Source organism: Brachyhypopomus gauderio, chromosome 4 (genome assembly GCF_052324685.1).
Source record: "Brachyhypopomus gauderio isolate BG-103 chromosome 4, BGAUD_0.2, whole genome shotgun sequence".
NCBI lineage: Eukaryota > Metazoa > Chordata > Actinopteri > Gymnotiformes > Hypopomidae > Brachyhypopomus > Brachyhypopomus gauderio.
In genome coordinates, this window is record NC_135214.1 from 30681006 (window position 1) to 30706143 (window position 25138).

Consider the following 25138-nt stretch of genomic DNA (forward strand, 5'->3'; position numbering starts at 1 on the left):
TGTTTTTATAATCATGTTTCCAAGTAGGTTGCACAGTAACTTGGATCGGATATCTATTCTGAATGCAGTGTCATATATCCAAGTTTCTTAAGTTATTCAAAAGCGTATTAATGAGGGATCAGGAATGCGAGACACTGCAAGGCAGTCTCACCAATTAATAAACAATGTTTAAATTGGACCTTCATTCTGTTCATCTTGACAAGGAAACACACTTGGACACAGCTTCAGCCAATGTGGCCACATATAAATTACATTCAAATTTAAAGTCCTTCAACAGCAAATTTTAGGGGATAATAAAAAAACAACAAAAAAATAAATGCATGATAAATGAACTGGTATTTTATTGAACATCCTTTACAGGTTAATGTGTGGGTTCACCACAAATACTTTCAATAACAACCCAGTCAAAGGTGCTCTACAAAGTGTAATTACAATCTATAAACTTACCTCAAACCAAATGTTAAGGCAGAGAGAGACCAGACAGCCTCATCTCACAGTAGAATGCAACATTTTAAAACCCAGGAGCCTTATTTACAGACACTGAGAGCAGGAGCATGATTTTCATATTCGACTTTGGATTTTAAGGGAACAGTAAGAGTTGTTGCTGCTAGAATTAAGGCCATCCTTGATTAGATCTGCCCACTACCTCAGTTTTTTTTTGTGTGTGTAGGTCCTGGTTTGAATAAATAAGCCCTATATCCTTCACAACACAAACCCTTTCAAAACACATTGCTTTTAATCCAGAAGTTGCTAGCAAGCATATAAATATTCAGAAAGTTACTAACCTACTTTAATGTTGTGTAAACAGGCAAAAACAGTCAACCAGTGTGTTTGTGGACCATTTAACATCCTTTTGAGTGTATTATACATACAAGCAAAATAACAAAAATGTGCAATGTTTACCCATGACTAAATACATAATTGTATCTGACAGAATGTTGCCAAAATTCAAGATAGAGACCTCAATAAACCAGATTCATTTTCATGAAGACATCCAAACCGTCTTTGCATAACACCAGATATGTTTCTCAACACAGTAAAGCCAATCAAAAACGAAAGTAAAATGTTATGACTAAACAGATGATGAGCATGTCCTGATAAGACATGATTTTGTTCCAGCATATTGACTGCAAAGCATTCACACAGATTATAAGGGGACCAGTTGCAGAACCATGTCTAATCTGATCAGGCATCTCCTTACCAACAGTTAAATCACTCACAACAAGCATTTAAATATTGGGTCTCCCCAATATTCTCACTCCACTACAATGCGAGATCAGGAGTTATTACAAACAAGGCAGAGTATAAATACAAATAAAAAAAGGAATAATAAAATTTACTCTTCATGCCATTTCGATATTGGCCATTCAGCAGCACTTGTGTAAAAGCATGCAGCAGAGGACTGCATCGTGAATCAAACAACGGTCTCACAGGAGCAAAAAAAAAAAAAAAAAAAAAAAAGGAGTATTTACAACACACTACACTGCACCCTGTATTGCTCCACAAAAGCCTACAGCATTTTGGGGGGAAAAGGCATACAATCTTGCTTTCTTTATGAGGCCATGCACACCATTATTTAGTTACTGATTCGACCTGCCTCACCCTACACACAGAACTCAACAAGACAATTCAGAAATTCCAAGCTTTTCCAGCTAAATTGAGGCAAACCTCAAAATCCACTGCATAATTTTAAGAGATATTCAAGTCTTGATTCATTAAGTCCTTGTGGCACATGCCTACAGCACGATAATAGTTTAATGACAAAAACATGCTCAAATTGCAGCTCAAGCTGTCAGGCAAAGGATTCGGTTTCAACTACATGCTGATGACGAATGCTACTGAAAGCCAGAGCAAGAAGCCATGATGCACACAGCTCAAAGACCTATCTGAGACCTTCTTCGGTATCTAATGAATAAACTGCAATTCATAACTTTATAAAATCATTTTAACTTCCTAATTTTCTATAAAAGATATACATGTCCTTGCAAACACAATGTAGCAAGTAACTTCCTACGTGTACACAATAACGCACATACCTGCCTTTAGATTGCTATAAAGATGACAATCGTAACATTGTCCTTTACTGTTCAATGATTTTGATAATAGGAATTTAAATTATTGCTGAAGACAATCCCCAGACATAGTAATATAATGCTGCATAATGGGCAAAGTGTCCTTAACCCAACATATAAAATAGAAAACATTCTCAAATCTCAAGCACAGACCAAGCTGCTCAAAAGGCAAAACACGGGACTTATCATGAGGACCCATAGTTGCTACAAGTCACAAGTCTTTGGTAAAATATTGCTTTCCCTTACTAAGACAGCATGCTTTTCAGTCCAGTGTCAACGTGGAAGACACATGAGTATATAATCTTAATAAACAAGTTCAGTTCACTCTGGCCTGGGATGTTCATTCTCTTTAGGCTAAAGATGGGTTTGTTCCCAAATGATCAGGGTAAAGAAGACAGCCCTTTCAAGGAACAAAGATTAGTAAGAGTCTGAATACCAGTTTAATTAAGAATTATTAAATAAAGCCACCCCAAATATGTAAATGAAACACAATGGGATATAAACTGGTCCTCAGACTCAAAGTTGGTCATCATTGTTGGCTGGTGTACTTTGGAAATGTACAAAGGAACTTTTGGTTTAGTTTTCAGCAGTAGGAGAAACTACTTGTGATATTCTGTGATATTTCGCTGGTGTAACAGGTGATTACTGGAACATTCATGTAGTATTCAAATATAAGGCAATGTCTGCTTCCAATAGGCAGATTCAAATGCATTCTGAGGCTTTCGAGCAGTAACCACATCGTGGATAGAAAATTCCAACGAGTTGTCATTGTTAGCAGGCTGCAGTCTGTGGTGCCAAGCAAGTTCTATTATTTTAAAAAAGTTCTATCAAAAAGAAAAAAAAAAAGATTCTGAAAAGATTAAAAAGAGAGATTCCTCTTCATTGTTTCCATTCCCTTTAAGCAAGAGGTTGTGATGGAGGCTGAAGCCAAGCAGGATTCAAGGTCAAACTTTAGGCCGTTTAAGTATGGTAAATCAACCCGCCTAAAAGCACTCAGAGTAGACGGACACAAAGAAACGGCACTCTTGTGTTGGGGGCGTGGGGGATTCAGCTGCAGTTGGCCCTAAATCGTACATCAACCAAAAAGCTTCAACTGAAGAAGCTACACAACAATTCAGCCAGTGCTGGAAGAAGAGAGGTACCACCACCATAATGACTCATCGCAGCGTGGGCAAAATGGGAAATGGACGATTCTGGAGATTCACAACGACATATCCGAAGCGTTGAGAACCAAGGAGGAAGACTTGTAGAAAAACACCAAGTCCACAAGCACCAGAGAGCCGAGATCTTATCTCTTTCCCGATTTCATATAGGAAGGAATAGCTCCCCGAGCAGTCAGCCCCTCAAAACGCTTGTATGTGTAGTTAATGAAGACCCAGTCTTTGTTCTTCAAATTCACCTCACTGTGGTTGGACACAACTGTGGCTGAAGGAGAATAAATTGGTTTGAGTGTACAGATAAAACCAGAACTGCCCAATAAAACCTTTGCATTTTTCAATGTGTAGAAACATTCTGTGAACATACCTGATGGTTGCAGGATGTCAGATTCTGGAAACTCATCAAAGTTAGAGGTGTCATCTATGCTTTTAATCTCAATTGGAATGGCAGCAGGTCTCTCTCTGTGAAAGTAATTATACAAAATGTTCTACACCTCATGCTTCATAGAAAATTAAGAAATACGTTGCCTATCACAAATTCAACAGAAAGACTTCAACAGTTGTTCTAGTATCTTTGTATAACCATGCATTGCTTAACCAAAGTTTCCACCTGATATGGTCGTAGTCCACACCCTCAAAGAAAGCATTGGACTTGATCTCTTCCACTCCAGCAGAACCAATTCTGTTTTCACTCTCACAGCAGAACCTAGCATACAACACCGGGTTCTTAGTAACATATTTAGTAAACCGAACAGTGTCACAACAGTGGAAAAAAGGTATTACATGCATCAACTGCCGGCAGTGAGGACAGCAGTAAGAGGATATAGCAGTAAGATCAGCATGACTTACTATAAATGTCTTTTTAAAGTAAACAACAAATCCCACACAAGTCCTGACACAGGTGTCCCGTGCTTTTGCATCACCTAACCTGTGAATACCTAATGGGGGTGCAGTGGTGGTGGTGGGAGGGTGGGGTGGGGGTATTAACCTGAGGATCAGATCCTTTGCCTTCTCCGAGATGGGCACTTCTGGAGGAAAGGTCAGTGTTTCTCGCCAGTTCATCACCTTCCTATAAGTCTCCTGAGGGGTCTCTGAGCAAAAAGGAGGGTAGCCTGCAAAAGCAAACAAACTGATAAACATGTAATTATAGTAACAACTATTTTAATTAAAGCCATTAAAACTGAAAAGTATTAGGTGATGGAAAGGTGTGGATTTAGAAACAGACTCACCTATGAGCATTTCATACATAATGACACCGAGGCTCCACCAGTCACACAGTTTGTTGTACCCATTTTGCAAAAAAACCTCAGGGGCGATATAGTCTGGTGTTCCAACAGTTGAGAAGGCCTGGAAGAGAGGGGTCACTCATGTTTATTTCCAACATAACAGGAAGGAGTGGAACAACACCCACATATTTCCATATTTATTCTGAGCTAGTCATTAAAAACACAGCTCCCTGTTTAAGTGCCTCCGCTAACCATTTACCTAATAGTCCAATATTAATTACTTTGTGCAACCGTTGAATAAAATAGTCAAAAAGCTAAACTATTATCCCACTCAATCGCCATGACATAAGGTTATGACTCACCAGTTGTCTCCTATTTCTCTTCCATGTCTCTGCTTTTCTCTTTGAGTTCATGTTTTGGAATGCTGCAGAGGCAAAGAAACTCAAAAGTTTAATCCAGGTTAATGGGACCAAACTTGTATCAGACAGACCTATGCATACAAGCTGACAGATGGCTGTGCTCCATATAAACAAATACTTTACCACATGAGTGTGTTATGGGCTTTAAGGCAGCCAATCTCAAAGGGCATTATTCATACTGGCTCTGAACCACCTCCACTCTTAGTTCAACAGGTGGCGCCGAAGTGGCATAACTGTGCTGTGATTTAAACACCATATCAGATGCAGCATAATGCTGCGTACCATTTCTCCATCAGCAAAGATATCCTAGCAACCACTACGTGGCCAACCATTGGCTAGGGGCTTGATTCCATTACCCACAGGCAGTAAAAATTGATGGGAGGTTTCAATAAACTCTACTGGATATTAATATAGCAAACTATATTAAGGGGGGAAATGACGCAAGTGAAGTAATAGTTAAGTTTCTGAAGCTGATTGGCAAACATAAGCAGACTTGGAAAATGTGTCATCAACACACTGGCCAACTGTACACAGTAATTATAAGTACAATTACCTCAAACAAGTAAAAGAAAGTGGTGCAGTTTCCATTACATTAGATGTGAACAGTTCGGCCACTTTCCAAGACTGACATAAACCATTTGTCATTTGATGCATTTAAAATTTATGCATGCATTTAAGGGGCAGTCATGGTCTGGTGGTTAGGGAACTGGTCTTGTGACCGGAGGGTCGTGGGTTCGATTCCCAGACCTGAGGCCATTACTGAGGTGCCCTTGAGCAAGGCACCTAACCCCAACTGCTCCCCGGGTGCCAGGACTAGGGCTGCCCACCGCTCTGGGCACGTGTGCACCACAGCCCCCTAGTAATCACTAGTGTGTGTTTGTGTGTTCTAACTGCACAGATGGGTAAAAAGCAGAGGACAAATTTCGATCGCGGTGAAAAATCACAATTGATACATTTACATTTCCTAAAGTAATGTAGTTCTCTCTGTCGCAGTTAAACATATAAAGATAGACCCAAGAACAGAACGAGAGAACCCATCCTACAGTTAGCTGACATCAAAGGTAAGAAACATGACTCAAAAGGGTTGTGTATAACAGAATTGTGTAAATGTATTGTTACTGACATGATGGTGATAGACACGACATCGACAGAGGCTTACTGAAGTCACTAGGTAAGCTGTGGTTGAGGTTCCTGTAAAATTCTGTCCTGTGAGCTTTCTTCAGTCCCGTACACAAGCCAAAATCAGACAGCTTCACATGACCCTATGCAAGCAAAAATAGCATGATGTACAGTTAACACCTATGTAGCCAAACAAGTATAAACCGTCTTAGCTGGAAAAAAATAAAACGACTATTTTGAGAACATCTGTAAAACCGCAGAACTAGTAAAGACAAAAGGTCTGTACATTTGTGTGTGTATATCTCACCTTTGAGTCCAATAGCAGGTTGTCGGGTTTGATGTCTCTGTGGATGAAACCCAACCGGTGGATGGAGTGAATGGCTAGCACAGTCTCTGCAATGTAAAACTGGGTGGCCTCCTCTGTGAGAGTGTCTTTCTTCATTAACAGCGTCATCATATCTCCTTTATACGCAAAGAGAGAGGTTTGGTTTTCTTGGTCATGGTGAGCAAGTCATAAAATGTATCTTAATTCATAAAGGCTGTATTAGGAGTGGGCGATCTTTCCAAAAAAATAAAAAATAAAAAATAAAAAAATAAAAATAAAAAAAAACACCACACATTATATTATCTTTTGAAGGCCCAATCATGATCTGTGATCTGAATCGCAACCGTCCTTGCAATTTTGAAACATACGGTCAAGAATTTCCAAATTTAAAAAAGTCTGCATTTGCACCATTTAAAACAGGGCCATGGCAGTCAACATACAACACATCTATTAAATAAAAGAGGTTTCAATAGTAGTAAAATGCACAAAAATAAAAAACTTTCTCTGAGCTTTATTTGTGCAGTCCTGTGTCATCACTCTATATTAAAAATTTATTTGTGACTTCACACCATACACCTTTTATTATATATTATTACGTTATTACAGGATCAAGCACAATCAAGCCGGGTAACAAACTACTTTTCACAAGAGCTTGTACCAGACAGCACACACCTCCAGGTAGGAACTCCATTATGAGGTAGAGGTTCATCTTATCCTGAAAGCTGTAAAACATCTTGACAACCCACGGACTGTCTGCCTCCACCAGGATGTCCCTTTCTGCCCGAATATGGCCAACCTAGAGCATGCAAGGTAATTAAGGGGATGGTTAAAAGAAATTCCCATTTTGAGATCAACCCACACAATATAATTTGTTTTTTCTCCCTCCGTCAGATAATGCAATGCCAATCTAAAAGAGAGGATGTTGTGATGAAAAGTGGCTATATTTAAGAAAAAATTACATTGCCAATGACATGTTAAGTGACATTGCCAGATGTAGTCCATAACATGATTAGAGATGACTCACCTGTTCTTTCTCAAGCATGTCAGCCTTGCGCAAGATCTTCATGGCATATACATGGCCCGTGTCTTTCTTCTGAACTAGACGCACCTAGACGTCAGACATATGCAACCCAAATTTTTTCAAATGTATATGTAATGAAATTAAAACCAATGTCATATCCTGTAGGAGGCTGAGTAAAATTAATTATGAAGAATTTCATATTGTAGAAAATCAAGCACCTGAAAGTGTAAAGAGGACAAGGACATACCTCTCCAAAGGCACCGCGACCAATCACCTTGAGTGACTCAAAGTCATCCAGACCAAGACGTGTTCGCTTAAGACGGAGAAATTCTGTCTCTTTCCTGGCGTGCTGGGAACGTCGTTGGCGCTTCTACAGTACAGAGGAAAAACAGCTGCCATCTTAATGCAATAAAGCGGGTATTCAATTTACAGATCTAGAATTTGCATGCCAAATGATCAAAATTATCATTAAAATCACAGCTGATTTTAATGATAATTTAAATTAATGATTTTAATGATAATTTAGATTAAAATCACAGCTGTCTACAGGATAATTTTACAGAGCTCAGTCATGTTCACAAACACCATGTGAATGCTACGTATCAACAAATCACAAAAATGTGACAAACCTCGTCATCACCTAACCCCTCCTGATCCATCACCTTCTCCAGCTTTTGCTGCCTATGACAGACACACAGTTCAATACAACTAAAAAAACAAAATATATCTTAGTGTTTTTTGTTTGGACTAGCAATGCTGTTATGCCTGATACACTGCATAAATTAATGACATAAATTAAATGATGAATAAAATGCCTCTTCCATCACATGAGACTAGCTCAAGGTAAAAAACTACTCCAAAGATGTTCATTGATTTCGCAGGATGCTCAAGACGTTATACGCTTCACAAGAACCTGTCAGGTTAGTTCAATGCTAGCAAATGTCACACGGTCACATTCCAAAAAGAAGATTCCTTATTACACAGACAAAAAGAACTTTCAACAGATCAACTTTCAAACAAGGAGCAATAAGATTTCATAACTTCTATGTGAATAATGGACATCAAGTGCACAGTGCTGGCAGTTTGACATCCCTAACCTCATCTCTCTCTCCTCATGCTGGGAGATCAAGTTGCTGTAAAAGTTCTCCAGGGTCACTTTGGCCAGCGTGACCCGTTCCTTAGTGTGGTTGCTCATTGAGGCACAAGATGTCTGACCAGTCATTGCCATAGTTCGCTGGAAAAAAAGATAGATCATATAAGACGTTTTGGTGGAATCAAATATGTTCTAATGATACAATCTAAACCATGAAAAATGCTGCTTAATATTTCTTAGATTCTGGGTTGTTAAAGATAAAGTGCCAGCCATTATAATTAGACCATTAAGTGTTTACTGGATGTAGACAAAGTAGATCACTTTACATTCAGAGACAAAACTTTTATTTAGACGCTCCTCAGGTTTCTACAAAAGTAGGCAGCCTATTCTTTTCAAGCTTTCATTAACCATCAAAGACTGTGGTCACTTATAAACACACTCGAACACTGTGAAGCAAACGCTGATCGGAGGTGTTCAAAGTCACATTACATTACAAATATAATTAGCGACGCAAGAGCTGATGACTCATGGCTCGGAACTGTAAACAAACGCCATATTTGGCAACTAAAAGGTCTCAAGGATAATGTAGCAAGCCTAGATGGGAGAATGTCTAGTGTCTGCAAGAGGCTCGGCGCTTCTGTGAGCAGACAGCTCCAGGTTCCGTAACCAGATATAACTAGCTGGAACATAACTGGCACATGCAAAAAGCAACGACAGACAGACACTGGCATTTTGTTTGAATATAGCTAATATTACACCTTCAGACCTTTCACTTTTGGTAGCTGGAAACAATCGCTATGCAGCTGTTTTAGCTAGTCAGATAGCCACAACTGTAAGATAAGTATGTATAACTGTCTTATTCCGGCAATATTAAGGTCATTGTTGTTATTATTAAGATGGTTAACCATCTCCTTTTTTCTTTAGCAAGCACGTCACCAGATTAGTTAACGTTAGTTAGCTGTCTGCCGCAACTATACGGAAGTCTCCTCAATCCCAGCTACCAGATATTAAATTATAGCTCAGAAACGAATTTCTGTGGTTTTAGCAATTGCTAAATGGTTTCTCTGTCGGTGTGCCCACCTAGCAAGATAATACAGCAACTTGGTAAATAAACAGCTAGCGTCCCTTGCTAGCCGACCTACCGTTAGCTATCTTACAATCTAGTTTCAACAGCCAAGCCGAAACTAACATTCTTTCAACGAGACACCAGCTGATATTGAGCTACCTGGCTGCCTAAATGTTACCTAAACCTGTTCGCTGGCTGCCGCCATCCGCCTCCGAGAGCAAAATTGTGTAAAATTAAGTGAAAGTTGTCACATTAGTCAGTTAGTAACATTGACACATTAGTAACTGGCTAAGTTATCTCGCTAAAGTAACTTCAGTACTAGGAGCTAGTTAGCTAACTAGGTAGGTTAGCCAAGTAACCATCCTAACGTTTACGTTGCGTACAATTCGAGCTAAAGTTTCTTAATCAGGGTTTGTCTCCTTAACAGAAAAGGTAGTTACAACAACCAAAATCGAAATTATTATATTCCTTGCCTTGTGGTTATGACCTACTTTGCTGTGTAACTTTTAATTGCTTACCTTCTGCTCGACCTCAAAGTGTTTGCAACCTACTTGTGAACGGTGGTCATTATTTCCTTCTTCCGGAACACTATTGCAGAAGCAATCCACCAAAATAACAGTCCCGTTTCAAGCCCATTTATTATTTTTAATGAACTAAACCAAACACTAAACAAATAAACAAATAAACATTACAGCTGTACTATTGTATAAGTCAACAGTTATTTGAACAAATTAACTGCTAATTACCTCTGGATCACTTTATGATATGCACAATTAGTGATCTGGAATCTAATTGATGATCAGTCGTAGTGGTGAATAAAATATGATATTTTATAGTAATCTTAGTCATCTTAATTGTTAAGATTTATCAAACGTTTGCAAACATAAGTTCCTATTCCTAATGTGGCTGTCTGAACATTTTTCAAAATAATTATATTTTTCACAAATATTTAGACATTGGCTTTGTGGAAGATAATACTGAAACAAGTGAAGTTTTGTCTGCAGTAGTACTTACTACAAATTACTTGAAGATGATGTACACAAAAATCTTTTTAAATATCTAATTTTAAAGTGTATGAACTCATGAAATCTTCATATTTAATATGGTATTTATTAATAAGGCATTTCACTGCTCTAGGTAAATCCTGTTTAAAATGTCCTATCTAAATCTCACATGTAAATGGGGGACTTGGGGTTGGTTGAAGCCCTACCGGTATATTAAAAAAGGCGGTACAAAAGCCCGCTCTTTATCAAGACCACTTCCTCTTTTTTCCTCTCTCTCTGCTTTTCTTTGTGCCTTCTTTTGTGTTACCTGGTCTCCTCATTTATCTTCAGTTATCCTCAGATATCCTCAGTTATCCTCCACCTCTATCACTTTGGCAGATAAGACCATAGGAACCCATGAAATAGAGGAAGAAAGGTAAGGGAAACGTATTTTTTCCTTTAGCCAGTAAATTGATTTAACCAAAGACACCAATGAATAACCCTCGTGTCAGTGTAGAACATCATCCTGTCAGTGTTCAATTGTTTACATGTTTCATGATTTTAATTATTTGTGTGTGTGTGTTTTTGTTAGTTAGATGTGTTACAGGAAGTTAGTATATGCCACGTGGAAGAACTCATGTAGGTCTTATACAAATGAAACAACAGAACACAACTGTATTCTTAGGTCTAATACATATCTGTATAATAATTATATAATCATCCTAATATAACCATGTTTCAATGGTAACAATGATAGTAGATACTTATACTACTTATACTGTATATATATATATATACAGTATATATATACAGTATATAAATATATATATATTTAATGTGTGTGTGTGTGTGTGTGTGTGTGTGTGTGTGTGTGTGTGTGTGTATTTTAGTACTTAATGACTTAATGTGTACTTAAATAGTACTTAACATACTTCCATTAGAACCACAGCACAGAAATGTGACGTCAGAGGGTTAAAAGCACAGTTCCTGTATGACTCATGGGCAATGCTATATCATCATCCTGCTTTATTGTGACATTTAAATTCTTAACAAACTACACCTGAGCTTAGCTGACTATGAACTGCAAATGTGATATCTCCCTTGCTAGCTAGTTTCAACCTTTAAAGTACTGTAAAGTATTAGATGAATAGTGATTCTTATAGTCAAAATAATGCCTGCATTTTCATGGGACAATAGTTAAGCTTTGACCACAATTCACAGGCTAAATATTTTCTTACTATAAACAGTACACGCATGTATGACAAATTCCACAGTTAAATTAGCCCCTGACCTTAATAAATCATTTCTGATCTTTGTTGCACACAAAAAGTCACTTGAAAGCATAAATAAAACCAAACCTCCCACGTGATACTGTGTTATGGATATCATATCATCATATCACTGTGTTATGGATATGGTTGGATCCAGGGCCTTAGAGAAATGAAAAAGACAGTAACCTGACTAATTAAATATTAACTTGTTCTAGAACTGAATACTTCATAACAGAATTCTGGAGAATAAAAACCTTGAATCCTTTCTCTGATGTGCCCACTGTTTATGGCCTGTGCTCCTGTCTCTGATGTGTTCTTACTGTAACAGGTGCACATGGACAACACTAGAAAAGCCTCTTAATCTCATTACAAATGCCAAGAAGGATACACACCCAGACATGGACAGACACACAGGCACAAACACACACAAACACACACGCACCCACTCACATACACATTGTAGCCTGCTGTTGTATAACAGTCTTTCAATTTCTATTGATTTCCATATCACCACAGCTAATTAAAAGTGTGCCTTACATCTAAACTCAACATTATACTTTCATCTTTATTATCTGTGCCACATGTCATATTTTGGGCTAAAATATATTCCCCTCAAATAGATTAATATATCCCCCCCCCTTCCCCCAAACCACCCACCTACACATCCACTCGTCCTTCACTGTTTGTCTTTATGCTCAAGTTAATCTTGCTTCTTTTAATCATCCTGGAATGGTAGGAGCTATAAGACAGCTCCTCCCCACTAACAAACCAGTCTATGGCAGTACAGCAGTACAATAGCTCACTAGGCAAAGGCTCTATTCTTAACCAAAACACAAGAAAAGAAAAGAAAAAAACTAAAATACATCCAAAAGATAAAGATTCTGTTTGTGCACATTGGTGAGTAGTTTGTATTTATTTGTTGTTTCTTTGAGTATAAGAGAGCGTCAGAGCAACTGTCAACAGAGAGCAGGTCTTGCATCAGACAACTAGCACTCATACCTTGCCAGACAGGTAGTTTGAGGTGGAAGCTGATAGCTAAACTGATAATTTTTAGTTATAGTCTCATTATACCTAAATCTACAATTGAAAAGAGGAGCATACTGATTTATCTAATGTTAATCACAAAACTGTGTTTAAGTATAATTTTTGAAATAAGTTTGACTAAGAAAAGTAACGTTGAAATTTGACAACAGACACCTTTTCTTCTGAAAGCCATGAATGTTAATCAGCATTTGTTGTACTGTACGGCATACAGGGACAGCAAACTAGCAGACCAAACATAGGCTACTGATTAAAATACTGGGAGGAACAGTCCTAGTTTAGATTAAATTCAATTCAGATTAAGGTTACGTAAGTGAACAGATAAGTGAACATATGTTTAACATCTTAGGGCCTAAGACTTAAGCCACTGATTTTAAAAGACTTTTAAAATTTTTAAAGGATTTTTAAAGGTTTGGACCCCTGGGTTACATTTCATGATCAAAAGCTAGGGAACGTGGTTAAAGAGCTGACCAATAATGTACTTTATTTATACTTGTGACAATAGTTTTGCATATGGTAAAATGTTGCCTTACCAGTTACTACAGGTATTTTGTATTCAATCTTCCTGTTCCTTTATTTGGCTTTAACCACTGGGCTAGCCATGAAAAGTAATGCTCTGACAACATACTGAACTGAAACTATTCACAATATGTAATGTAATTCAATAAAGGGCTGCTTACTTCAGGTCTTGGAAAGTCAGAGTCCGGCATAGTTTGGTGGTTTCCATTTTGAGTTACACTAGATGAACACATGAATAAATTACCAGGTATAGTCACCAAACTGTGCTGGATTCTCTGGATTCTCTCCCTCTAGGGCTTTAGTAAGGTTCCCTAATAAAGCGCTGAATAACTCTGTCTCCAGTGTGGTCAGGGAAACCATCCTAAGATAGGGTCCAAATTAAGAGAGACAGCTTCACTTCTAAACTTCTGGTTTGCCTAAAGGAGATCAGACCAGGGATTTTCATACCTTCAAGCTTACAACAGTGTCTGGACATTCCCGATTAATTATTTTGTTGCTTAACCTGTGAAAAGAGTACTTCCCAACTTGCCAAGTGTTGGATGATCCAGAAACCACTTCACCGTCTTCACAAGAAAGAAAAAAGAGACTGATGCCCATCTTTATTGATTTCACCTCAGGTGTTGCGAGATGTTGTTGGATTACGTATGCCAATCCATCTGAATTGATCGTCAGGCCCTTCACAATAACTTCTGCTCCACCATCAAATGTTATAGAGTCGGGTGACACATCTGCTTCAACTCTTTGTTACTGAATTTATGTTAATAATAGACTATTACAAAAAAAACATTTTTTGGTTTAGGCTAAATGCCTAGATTGAGCCCTGCCTTCTATATGCAAAATGTTTACTGTAGATTGACTAAACCACCCACACATACACTTGGTTGTGTCTTGTTTTTCTCAAAGTGGACCTTAAGCTGAAGTACAAAACATTGCATACATGTACGTACACACATGGCTTTTACAAGGGATGACATTTCTATGCACAAATGTTATTGCCTTGTAAACAAAATACAGTAGTGGCGTGCTGTGATAGTACATAATACTGTACGTCTTGTCAATAATTCCCACGAGTTTATACATTTGAAAATTATTTTAAGGATACTGTTTTCATGCATACTTTCTTGCTTGGTTATTGTTCAGAGGGTGACAATAATGAGTGGGGGTAGCTACTACATTTATGTGAATGAACTCTTGAGTTGGTCCTCTAATCTGGGTGTGAGTGTGAGAGAGTGAGAGCATTATTAGGGCCTACACTATTTTCATTCACTTTAAGTCAGCATTTTCCAGTCTTGGAGTTCCCTTGTCAGGCAGTTTGATTGTTTTATTTCTTAATTAACAAACCTATGCTTTGTCAGTTCTCAAATAAAAAAACTGTGTTATTTTTATTCAGTTGTATGCATTGTCGAAAATAGTGCGTTTAAATTAGCTAAGATACTTAGAGATAATAATTGTATCGGAGTGCACAAAAGCTGCAAAAATAAGATGAACTTCTTTGTTAAACATAACTCCTTTATTGTTTATCTTCTTCTTCTAAATAATGTTTTCCAGACTCTGTTTTCAAACCTTGTCCTCAGTGAAGCATTACTGACAACCGAATTAAAACAACGCTGATGGCTTACTTCAAGGATGTTCCCAATGATCACCACAAAACAGAGTTTGAGAAGAACGAACCTGGTGATAAGTATGTTTCAGATCTCATGTCTAAAGACAATAAGCATTAAAAAAGTCCTGTAGGCCTATACAACAGCACAAATAATTTGAAATTAAAATGAGCAGTTAGCTAGCTAAATAATGAGCTAATTAGCTAGGTTAGATACTGTCTGGCCCATGTAAACCTTCGTAGTCAAGGCAACTGGATATTTTTAAGGTATAATCCGCATTGTTATATTCTGTAGCCTACTTATAAATGCTGCTGATGAGCTCGATGATCGTTGAACTGTGTTATTGTAGTGCTGGTACCACGACAACTCGCAATTGATGTTTGATAGCTAGCTAGGCTGTTAATAATTGTTTTATTAAAAGTACTCCAGTTTAATAACGAATTACATGAAAACACCTAGCTCATTTTTATTTCAAATACGTGGCTAGCGAGCTAAACAGAAAGTAGCTACTGTGATTGTAACTCAATAGAGCCTTGGTCATTTTGAGCACAACATAAGGTGTAAAACAGCAAGTGGCCTGAAACATGAAAGTGAAACGAACACCTGTTGATTTCATTCAGCCTACTTTCCTTCTGTCAGCACATGCAGCCATGTAGTTTCCTAATGGTGGAAACCCATTTCCTGGCATTCAAAAATTCATGCATATGATATTGTATTTTTTTTTACACAGGTTTGATTCCCCGGCAAACATGGAGGAACAAGAGCATTTCTTACACCATACGATGGATAAAAAACAGTTTACAGATGTATGTCTTATTTCAGATAAATTAAATTATGGCTAAGGAATTGTGTGGTGTTTCTTCAGAAGCTGTGGTGGAAGGTTTGCAGAAACAGCCTGTTTCTGGCTAGATTATCCCATAGGCCTATTTGTCGATAAGATTTCTTTTAAAAAATCACAGCTTTGGGGCAATAAAGGTCTCATTAATAACCTTTATAAATCATTCACAACCTTAAGTTACTCCAAGAGGCAATTGATTTTTGTTGTCCTGACCTTGTGTCAAATTTTATACAACCTTACAGTGGATTTCCAAATGTTTTGCTATGTCTCATTGAAATGTACCATCAAATATTGACTTAAATGTACTCCACCCTTCTTTTCTCACGTTAACCAATACTGCCCAAATGTAATACACATAACAAAACACAGAGATGTGGAACCTACAGTTATGGTTAGGATTAGGTGTAAAGGTAGTTTAGAGTTTTTGGGTGAGGGCCTTAGCTAACGTTTGACACTTCATACAGCAGCCGGTGGGTCCAGATACACATTTCTTACTTTTGAAACTACATACCTATATTTGTCTTAGTACTATGTTTACTATGTATTACTAGGTTACTATGTAATACACAGCAGTTGCTGAATAATACACTTAGTTCAAGCCTTAGTTCCTCTATTATTCATGTTTAATTGTGCATGATGTATGTTGGGTGTTTTTGACAGCCCGAGGGGAAGACCTCACTTGGGATGTCCGTCTTCAATCTTAGCAATGCCATCATGGGAAGTGGCATTCTGGGACTGGCATATGCTATGGCCAGCACTGGTATCATCCTTTTCCTGTAAGTCCAAATGACATTGTGTGTGTGTGTGTGTGTGTGTGTGTGTGTGTGTGTGTGTGTGTGTGTGTGTGTGTGTGTGTGTGTGTGTGTGTCCGTGTGAAACTCACATATATGTTGTTGGTATGTATTATAGTAGGTAACAATGCTCAGTTGTCCAGAGTTCTGCCATCTGGGCAAGACTCCAAATACAACAATTGCCTGCCTCTGTAACATTCTTGAAATGGCATGTGTAAAATGTAAATATACGTAAAGCAGGTGTAATTTGCTCTTGGATTGTAAAGTGTGTCTGTTGTCTACGTCATAATGCAATGGAGTTGCAGTTCCATTAGGTAAAACTGTCCTGCTTTGCTTTGAGCTTACCGTAAGCATGGACTTGCAGAAGTAAATTGAAAGTCTGCATAATAGTGCACCTAGGCATGTTTTGCTCTCATTACCAGACACTCCTACATAAATGTATGTTTTTCCTCACCTTAAAGGCATTGAAAGGCATACATTTGTTTGAAGATAGTTTTAAAGAGTTAACATTGCATGAGTTTACCTTTTCAAAAAATACATTTAATCTGCCTTTTTTAATCAAGGTATTGACTTTGAGTGTTAGTCCCTTAGTCAGCAGGTGTCCGGCATGCATGAGTGCTTCTTCAAGAATGTTGTTAAAGTATCTTTGCCCACATCTGGTGGTTGCTACATGAAGCTAGTTGTGTGAATGCAGAGAGTTTGTCAAACTCAAGGCAAATGGCTACTTACTTCATTCTATAACTTTTGATGTCTTCACCACTATTTTTAAATGTAGAAATTAGTAAAATAATGAAGGATTGTGTTTGTCAGTATTTTTATGCAATGAAAAAAAAAAATAAAGATAAAAATAATCAAAAATATATTTGATCTCATACAACAGTATAGATCAAATACTTGCTGATTTGGGGATCCAGACCTCGGTGAAACCATTGTGCATGTTTGCGTTGCTGTGTTTGTGGTCGTAAACCTGGCAAGTGTGTTGAATGATGTGTGTTTATTAAAGCGTCACACAGTGCGTATATGAGTGTGTGAATATACCAGGATGGATACGTAAGCACCAACAAGCCCATCCTCCTTCAGTAGATCACATTCAGGGTAGATTCATATCTGTCTGCTCCATCTTTACATAGTGACATTCTATGCATAATACTGAAGCTGTTCTGAGCCGTGTCTTCTGTAAGCCTTTATGTATTATGTTTATGTATTATGAACTTATGTAGTACTGTCCATCCCCACGTCCCATACATGAACAAACAATTGTTTGTACTAAAAATTTAACATCCCACTTTATTTGAAAGTGTTTTACTGTAAAGTCCATGTGATTTGAGTTCAGTCAGAAGTAAATAGCTCAAGCTATTGTTTTCTAAAATACATAAAAAGGCCCCACGCCTGATCCATGGGAGATAGAGTCTTACTGAAATTGTTATTCTTCTTTGTTTGGGTTGTAGAATCTTGCTAGTACTTATTGCCATCCTGTCTGCGTATTCTATCCACCTGCTCCTGATGAGTGCCAATGTGGTTGGTAAGTCACTCGGCCCTCTTTTTATATGAATGAATTACTTTTCATTCCATTGGACAATAGACTAACACTTCAGGAACATAATTTCCAGTTGTACTCCTGCCTTCATTATTGTTTTGTTCAGTTTCAGCTTTTTTGCATATCCATTTTTGTTTGTTCTCTTTTATTTAGGCGTTCGTGCATATGAAACACTGGGTTTGAGAGCATTTGGTCACGCAGGGAAGGTTATTGCTGCCTGCGTTGTAACCATCCATAACATTGGAGGTGAGATGTTCGCATTACCGGTTGGTTCACTGTTAATATCTATGTTTGCTGTCGAGCAGCATCAGAGGTGACCTTCACACATCATTAGTGGTTATAACTCCATCTAGGCCAGGCCACAACAAGAAGTATATTGTATGAAATGAGAGAGTTAAAGAACATTCTGGATGTTAACATGACTGTGCAGTTTGGTCTTTGGCCTTAATCAGTGATATTGGCTGGGATCCAAGAATGGTGCGATGTTCTTACCAATTATGTCTTCATTTATCTGATGTTATCTTGCTTTGTCTTTGTGTTGACCCGACAGCCATGTCCACGTACCTCTATATTGTGAAGATCGAGCTGCCCTTTGTTATACTAGGCTTCTTAGATAAAGGAAAAGATTTTAGGTAAGAAAAAGGTGTTTTCAACTTGCTCATCATAACCATGCAAGAACAATCTTGTTGATATCACCTAAATGGATTACGTTATGATGGGAAGCTAAGAGCCTTTTGCCTCATATCAGTCATTTTTCACCATGCTGGTAAAAGAAGAGAACACCTCCTTCGTGCCGTTTGTGTATGTGCATGCTGATTTTGATTGGCTCAACCTGCTCCCTGTTCGTGTCTCGTTAGGGCATGGTATGTGGAAGGGAGTTACCTCATTTTTGTCGTGAGCGCCTGTATAATCTTACCCCTGGCTCTTATGCGGCACATTGGTATGTCCATTTTCCTCGTATTTCTTTTTTAAATTGCCTTTATTCCCCACTGTCATTATCACATTTCACCTGTTTTAGAGTATGTGTCCATTGTAGGGCTGTAATATATGCCTGATAACACTTTAATGAATTGTATCCCATCTGCATATCAAAGATGCTTTTACATTTGTGCTATAACTGCTGTATACTGACCATTTTCAGGGTATCTGGGCTACACTAGTGGTCTCTCCCTTTCATGCATGGTTTTCTTCCTCATTTCCGTGAGTCCTTTTCATCCATCCATCCATCCATCCATCCATCCATTCATCCATCCATTCATTGACCTTCTGACCTATCCATTACTCAAAGGGCACACAGCTGGTCGAGTAAAGTTTGTTTAGGATCGAGTAAAGTTTGATTAGGATTGAGTAAATTTTCTTAGGATGCCTTTGGTAAGCCTCTTTTAAATATTTTTACTTCATGGCTCAACAGGTCATCTATGAGACATTTGTGCATCCGCTTAATAGCAGAAAATCACTCAATGGGAGTAACACGGTCATTCCCACAGTGATGAGCTCGCACAATGTCAGTAACTTCACAGCCACAAACATCTCCACAGTGAGCTCACACAGTGACAGCCATGAAGCTAAACTGTTTACCCTCACATCAGAGGTAAGAAAGCATGCTTTTTCGTGCAGAAAATCAAATATGCTATACTTCGTTAAATAAAGCAGGTCTATGTCTAGCTAGGTCCATACAGAGCTTTAGATGAAGCAAATTTCAAATGGAGCTCTTCAGATTTTGCAGCACACCTGTCTGTTTGTCCTGCAGGCCATATTCGCCATCCCTATCATGGCCTTTGCGTTTGTGTGTCACCCCGAGGTTCTACCCATCTACACCGAACTCAGAAAGTAAGTCTTTCTTTGTGGCTCACTTTAATCTATAGAGTGCAGACCTATTATTTGTTTTTTAGAATAGATATTACTATATATACTATATAGTATACCTGTATTATAACATTATAACATCTTAGTTCATGCTGAACTATTTAAACTATTAAGCATCATTAAAAAATGTAATTTTCCTCCTTCTACACCAGACCAACTAAGAAGCGGATGCAAAAAGTGGCTAATGTCTCCATCCTGGCTATGTTCATCATGTACTTACTAACTGCAGTGTTTGGCTACCTCACTTTCTATGGTGAGCAGATACTCGATGACTTTGTGTGTGTGTGATGTGTTTAATGAGTGTGTGTGTGCATATGTGTGTGGTGTGTGATGATGGACAAGGAAGTATAAATGTAAATGTATTACATGCACAATTAGACTGTATCTAATAGGCTGGTGTGTGTGTGTGTGTGTGTGTGTGTGTGTGTGTGTGTGTGTGTGTGTGTGTGTGTGTGTGTGTGTGTGTGTGTGTGTGTGTGTGTGTGTGTGTGTGTAGATAAAGTGGAAGACGAGCTTCTAAAGAACTATGATGCCAATGACAAACTGATGCTGTGTGTGCGTCTGGCAGTGCTGGTCGCTGTCACCCTCACGGTTCCTGTTGTTCTGTTCCCGGTATGACACTCTGATACAGGCCTACACCATTACCCCCAGTCATTAGATTGATTCACTCCAGTCTGCGCTTGATTTTTAATATTAGTGTATTATTCAGTAACTACTGTGAATTGTAACTGCACTGAAACTAATTATTAGGTATAAAGTTACAATAATTTGAATACGTGTCCTTAAAGTTCAAGGGTTTAAAAATATTTGTTGTTTCACCTATTTAAAATGCTTCTTGATGCAGTTCAGGTGAATATTGTGTTAACTCTGTAGTCCCCTCACAATGGTTTTCTCCTCAGTCTCAGTGACAGTGTTGGCCCTCTCTCTGCATGTTTAGATCCGCCGAGCCGTGCTGCAGCTGTGTCGGCCGGATAAGCCCTTTGGATGGGGCCCCCACATCGCCACCGCAGTGTGCCTGCTTGTCTTTGTCAACATACTCGTTGTGTTTGTGCCCAACATCAAAGACATCTTTGGCTTCATTGGTGAGTTCTTTCATATGAATGTTTACTGGTTCTAGACTAACCAGGGCCACTGTAGCCAATTCTGGCAATTTTGTGGGAGTGGAGAGAAACTGAGGATGGTGTGATCAAGGAAAAACAGCCAGTGAAAGAGAATCCTGTGTAAACAAATCGTTATCAAAAGGGGAACAACAGTTGAATAGCAGTTGGATCCAGCACTGGAGCTCTAACTCACATGCCGTTCTCGGATGGGTTGGACATCCGGCCAACAACAGCAGACAACCAGTTCGAGTGTCATTACTGTCAAAGAGAGACAGGCCTCAGTAAAACAAAGAGCTCACAAATTAGATTCCTGGTCAGACTTTTGTTGCACCTTGCTGATGGGCGGTGAGGCTGATGTGAGAAGTGTTTTCTCAGCCCACCCCAGGTCTTCTTGATGTTAGGGCGTTAGGACCTTAGAGGTCACCTAACTTGGCCGACCAAGATTGTCCCTTCGGGGCCACAGTACGCCGTGTCATGACACATAGATTGAATAGTCATGGCTCGACTACAGGAACATGATTGTGAGTTTCCCTTGCTTTCTTGCTTTTCACAGTGCCCAGATCGTCATGAATTGAGGTCACATTTCAAAATACCCAAGGTCACTTTTACACGCACAGGCACAACCTTTTACATCCAATCACATGCCGGCAAGATGCAGAAGCCAATCACACACAGTGAGACATGTTTGGTGTAACCAAAAGCGTCAATGCCTCAGTAGCTAATGAGGGAAACTGGCCAACCCCACCCACAAATATCATATTCAGCCACCAGAGGGAGACAACAAGCCAGCAAACAATCGGCTTCATTAGCCCGATTCAGTTGGCTCCACGCCATATAAGCAGCTTTGCAACGTTTTTATGACGTCTTGGTACATGCCACAGACACACAAGCTTGCTGGTAAATGGTATTTTCAGTTCCTGGTTCTCTTGAATACATCCACTTCCTGTTCTGTGAGGAACTGTTGTCCCTTGTGTCTGTTTGAAGTTGTTCTTTCTGCCGGAAGCTTCTCTTCTCTCAGTCCTTTGAGTTGTCTGTCTTCCTGTCTGCTACCTCCACTGTCTGGTCACACCTGGGTTTGTTAACAAACCGACAACAGTCACGGAAAACAAAACCGGGTTAAAAAAGTCGTAACATAATAACAAACCTCACGTGGTGTGGAGGATGAGGCACGACACACCACTTGAGGGAGGCATTGCAAAAAACTGAAGTGTGTGAAACAGAAGACCAAAACATAAACAAATTTATTGTACAAATATTCTGCTTAACCACATTGTATCATTTGAAACAATTCTGCGATGATTTTGCCATAGAGTCATTTACATTTAGGATATGGGGAATATTTTTTATTGTGGAAAGTGGAAAGATGGTGGTTGCTGTTTTATTGCAGAATAAAAAAAAAATGTATGTCAATGAGATGTTGTTCTAAACATGGATTAAGGTCTTGCAATGGGCTTCTGAGAGTCTGACTGAAAAATACCTTTACTGGTTCCAGGGGCCACAACTGCACCCAGTCTTATCTTCATATTGCCCGGAATGTTCTACATCCGAATCATCCCTCACAACGAAGAGCCAATGAGATCTAAACCAAAGATCTTGGTAAATATACCCCACCACTTATCTCTACATATCCCGATCCCTTTGTTATGTAACCTTTATTATCTTACCCAGTTTTTATATATTTATTCTCCTATTCTTCTTCATTTTCCTTTGCAGGCATTAATGTTTGTAGGACTGGGATTCGTCTTCATGATTGGCAGTAGCAGCCTAATGATAAATGGCTGGGTGACTGGTCGAGTAAGCAAGGGTGGACACTAAGAGCCCTGAGACATGTGGCCAGCAGACATACAGCAGAGACCAACCCCCAAACCTGTGACTCTCTGGATCCAAACATGAACCCAGACTATCTGAATCCCAACCCTAAACATTACAGTAAAGTTTACATTATGGTAATTGTTGATTGTGGATATCTTTGACCATATTCTTGGCTATAGAGTACATTTCAGAATGGTCATCATTCACCTACAAGTTTGTGTACATTTATGAAATGTAACTGTGTAAAAATATGTTTCAAATATAAATAGGCCTTCTAATGAGCCATTCTAATATGATATAAGGAAGGAAATATTAAGCATATTTATACTTTAGATGTCTTCATTGTTTCTTTGTGTGACATCAATTGAATCTGAATTGTTGATACCTCAAATATCTGTAATGCTACAAAACTAAAACACAAATGTATTTATTCTGGAATAACAAAAAATAATTTTGCAAAACATGACAGTTCTGTGAATGATTTAGTACTCAGTACTCATACAGCACCAGTGTCATTCCATAACTACAGTCGCACTTCCAGTTCAGCGTCTTTTGTTTAAAGTTTGGTCTCGGTCTGCTTCTTCATGATGTGTTTGTGGTTCAAGAGTTAGTGAAGGTTTTACTATGTAAGAACTCAATATATAGCATACTTATGCCATACAGGAAATATTAAATAACTTAATATGAAGACCTCTTCACAAAATAAGCTTGACATATTTATAGGTCTAATGACGTTTGACCAGTGTTGCTGTATGTTGTGTGTGCTCAAAATATTTTCTATACATTTTGCAACTTGACTACATGAAACATACCTTTGTATAAATTGTTATTGTGCAAAAATATTTTAAAGAATTTGTGCCAAAAAATGTAAAACATTTAATTTGGCGTTGTGTACATATTTAAAATTATTTTTAAAATATTTTTTAGGATTATTGCTTACCTATTGCTAAAATAGTTGATTAGAGAAAAGTAATTTTTTGATTGTATTTTTAAAAATCTTTTTAACTGTATCTTTGAAAAATAAAGAAATGCTGCCATTAACAAATTGCAAGTGCAAACCATTCAATAATTGGTTAATTGGTTACAGTTTGACGCTTGAAAATGAAACTAGAAGGGGATTAAAGATATTTTGGGGAAACTCCCTGATCTCTGTGCCAAATTGTTCACATCCCTCCACCTCCCAGTCTTTGACTGTCTCTTCATTATATATCTACATGTGCGTGTGTATATATGCACATATATATTTGTACACTCACAGACTTACACACACTGGGACCATGGCCCTGTAGCACAAAGCAGAGTAGTAATCTTAAACTACAATGCTTTTGGGAAAACAGGAAGTTAGCCATGGTACAGGAGATCCAGCCCAGCATTTCTCAGTTGCCACATATTTGTGTTTGAAATACAAGCATACTGGTGCTGATTTTGCTCCAAGTGCTTTAAGGACCAAACTTCCAATAATTATAGTTAATGCCAGGTGAGATACACTAGTTAGCGTAGGCCGATACATGGACGTAATTTTGATTTCATAGGTGGGACACACACACATGGCTTGAGAACTGGGGTGCGGGTGTGTGTGCCAATCGTTGATAGGGGGGGGGGGGTTCTGGTGTGTGTCGATCGTCGACCGGGGGGGGGTTCAAAACCGGCTTTTGAAAAAGTGGGGGGGACATGGAATCGTCGCTATTTAAATATTTGGTTTTAACCGTAAAAACTGGGGGGACCAAAACTGGCTTTTGAAAAAGTGTGGGGGGGGGGGGGACATGTCTCCCCAAATTACGTCCGTGGGCCTATATGCTTCTGCTCAGGTGTCTTATTGCAGTCTTCACAACCATTTCGCCATGTCGTGGAATGGTAGCTATATGAGACTTATAGTGCCCTCTGGAGGAACATGGAAGTAAGGACTTTGCTTACTAAAAAACAGGTGTTACACCGGCATTGCTCTGATGACTTTTACAGACCTCAGTATCCGGACTTTTAACTTAATGCTCCACCCAAAACTTAAACCTCGCCTATGTTGTGTAGCATTTGGACACAGAGACAGTGCCCTGTCTTTCTATGGCTGATGTAGTAGGTCAGTCATTATGATCATCAGACCCCTAAAATATGACTAAAAAAAAACAACAACAGTGTGTTTGTTTCATATACACATTAGTTTAAAGCAATATTCTGAACAGCATAACTGAGTGGAGAGAAACTAGTGATACAATGTCAGTCTATGACAAAATGAAAGAAAAAATAGAAAAGAAAAAAAACCTGTGGTTGTCCATTTCCTGTACTA

At 38.5% G+C, this 25138-nt stretch overlaps 2 protein-coding genes across 4 annotated transcripts; one reads left to right on the forward strand and one right to left on the reverse strand.

The window, feature by feature from the left end:
• Positions 1-317: 317 nt before the first annotated feature.
• stk38a (serine/threonine kinase 38a) lies at positions 318-10076 on the reverse strand. 2 transcript variants are annotated; one of them, XM_077003830.1, is made up of 14 exons: positions 10017-10076; positions 8437-8573; positions 7969-8020; positions 7587-7709; positions 7343-7426; positions 6991-7114; positions 6301-6455; positions 6034-6136; positions 4818-4879; positions 4459-4576; positions 4218-4341; positions 3840-3935; positions 3597-3691; positions 318-3497 (listed from the first exon to the last, which is right to left on the reverse strand). In XM_077003830.1, exons 2-14 carry the CDS (start codon positions 8565-8567, stop codon positions 3361-3363), a joined length of 1404 nt encoding a protein of 467 aa, XP_076859945.1. In that variant the 5' UTR covers positions 8568-8573; positions 10017-10076; the 3' UTR covers positions 318-3360. The 2 variants fall into 2 exon arrangements, with proteins under 2 accessions (XP_076859945.1, XP_076859944.1); XM_077003829.1 differs by having other exon boundaries at positions 5998-6136.
• Positions 10077-10755: 679 nt separating this feature from the next.
• Positions 10756-23903, forward strand: slc38a5a (solute carrier family 38 member 5a). Of its 2 annotated transcripts, none has more exons than XM_077003831.1 (16): positions 10756-10917; positions 14861-14993; positions 15644-15719; positions 16412-16527; positions 17991-18064; positions 18233-18325; positions 18630-18711; positions 18937-19019; positions 19221-19279; positions 19491-19670; positions 19830-19909; positions 20098-20198; positions 20442-20557; positions 20883-21027; positions 22538-22641; positions 22759-23902. In XM_077003831.1, the coding sequence occupies exons 2-16, from the start codon at positions 14923-14925 to the stop codon at positions 22858-22860; spliced, it is 1482 nt and encodes a 493-aa protein (XP_076859946.1). In that variant the 5' UTR covers positions 10756-10917; positions 14861-14922; the 3' UTR covers positions 22861-23902. The 2 variants fall into 2 exon arrangements, with proteins under 2 accessions (XP_076859946.1, XP_076859947.1); XM_077003832.1 differs by lacking the exon at positions 10756-10917 and adding an exon at positions 12496-12649 and having other exon boundaries at positions 22759-23903.
• Positions 23904-25138: the final 1235 nt, after the last annotated feature.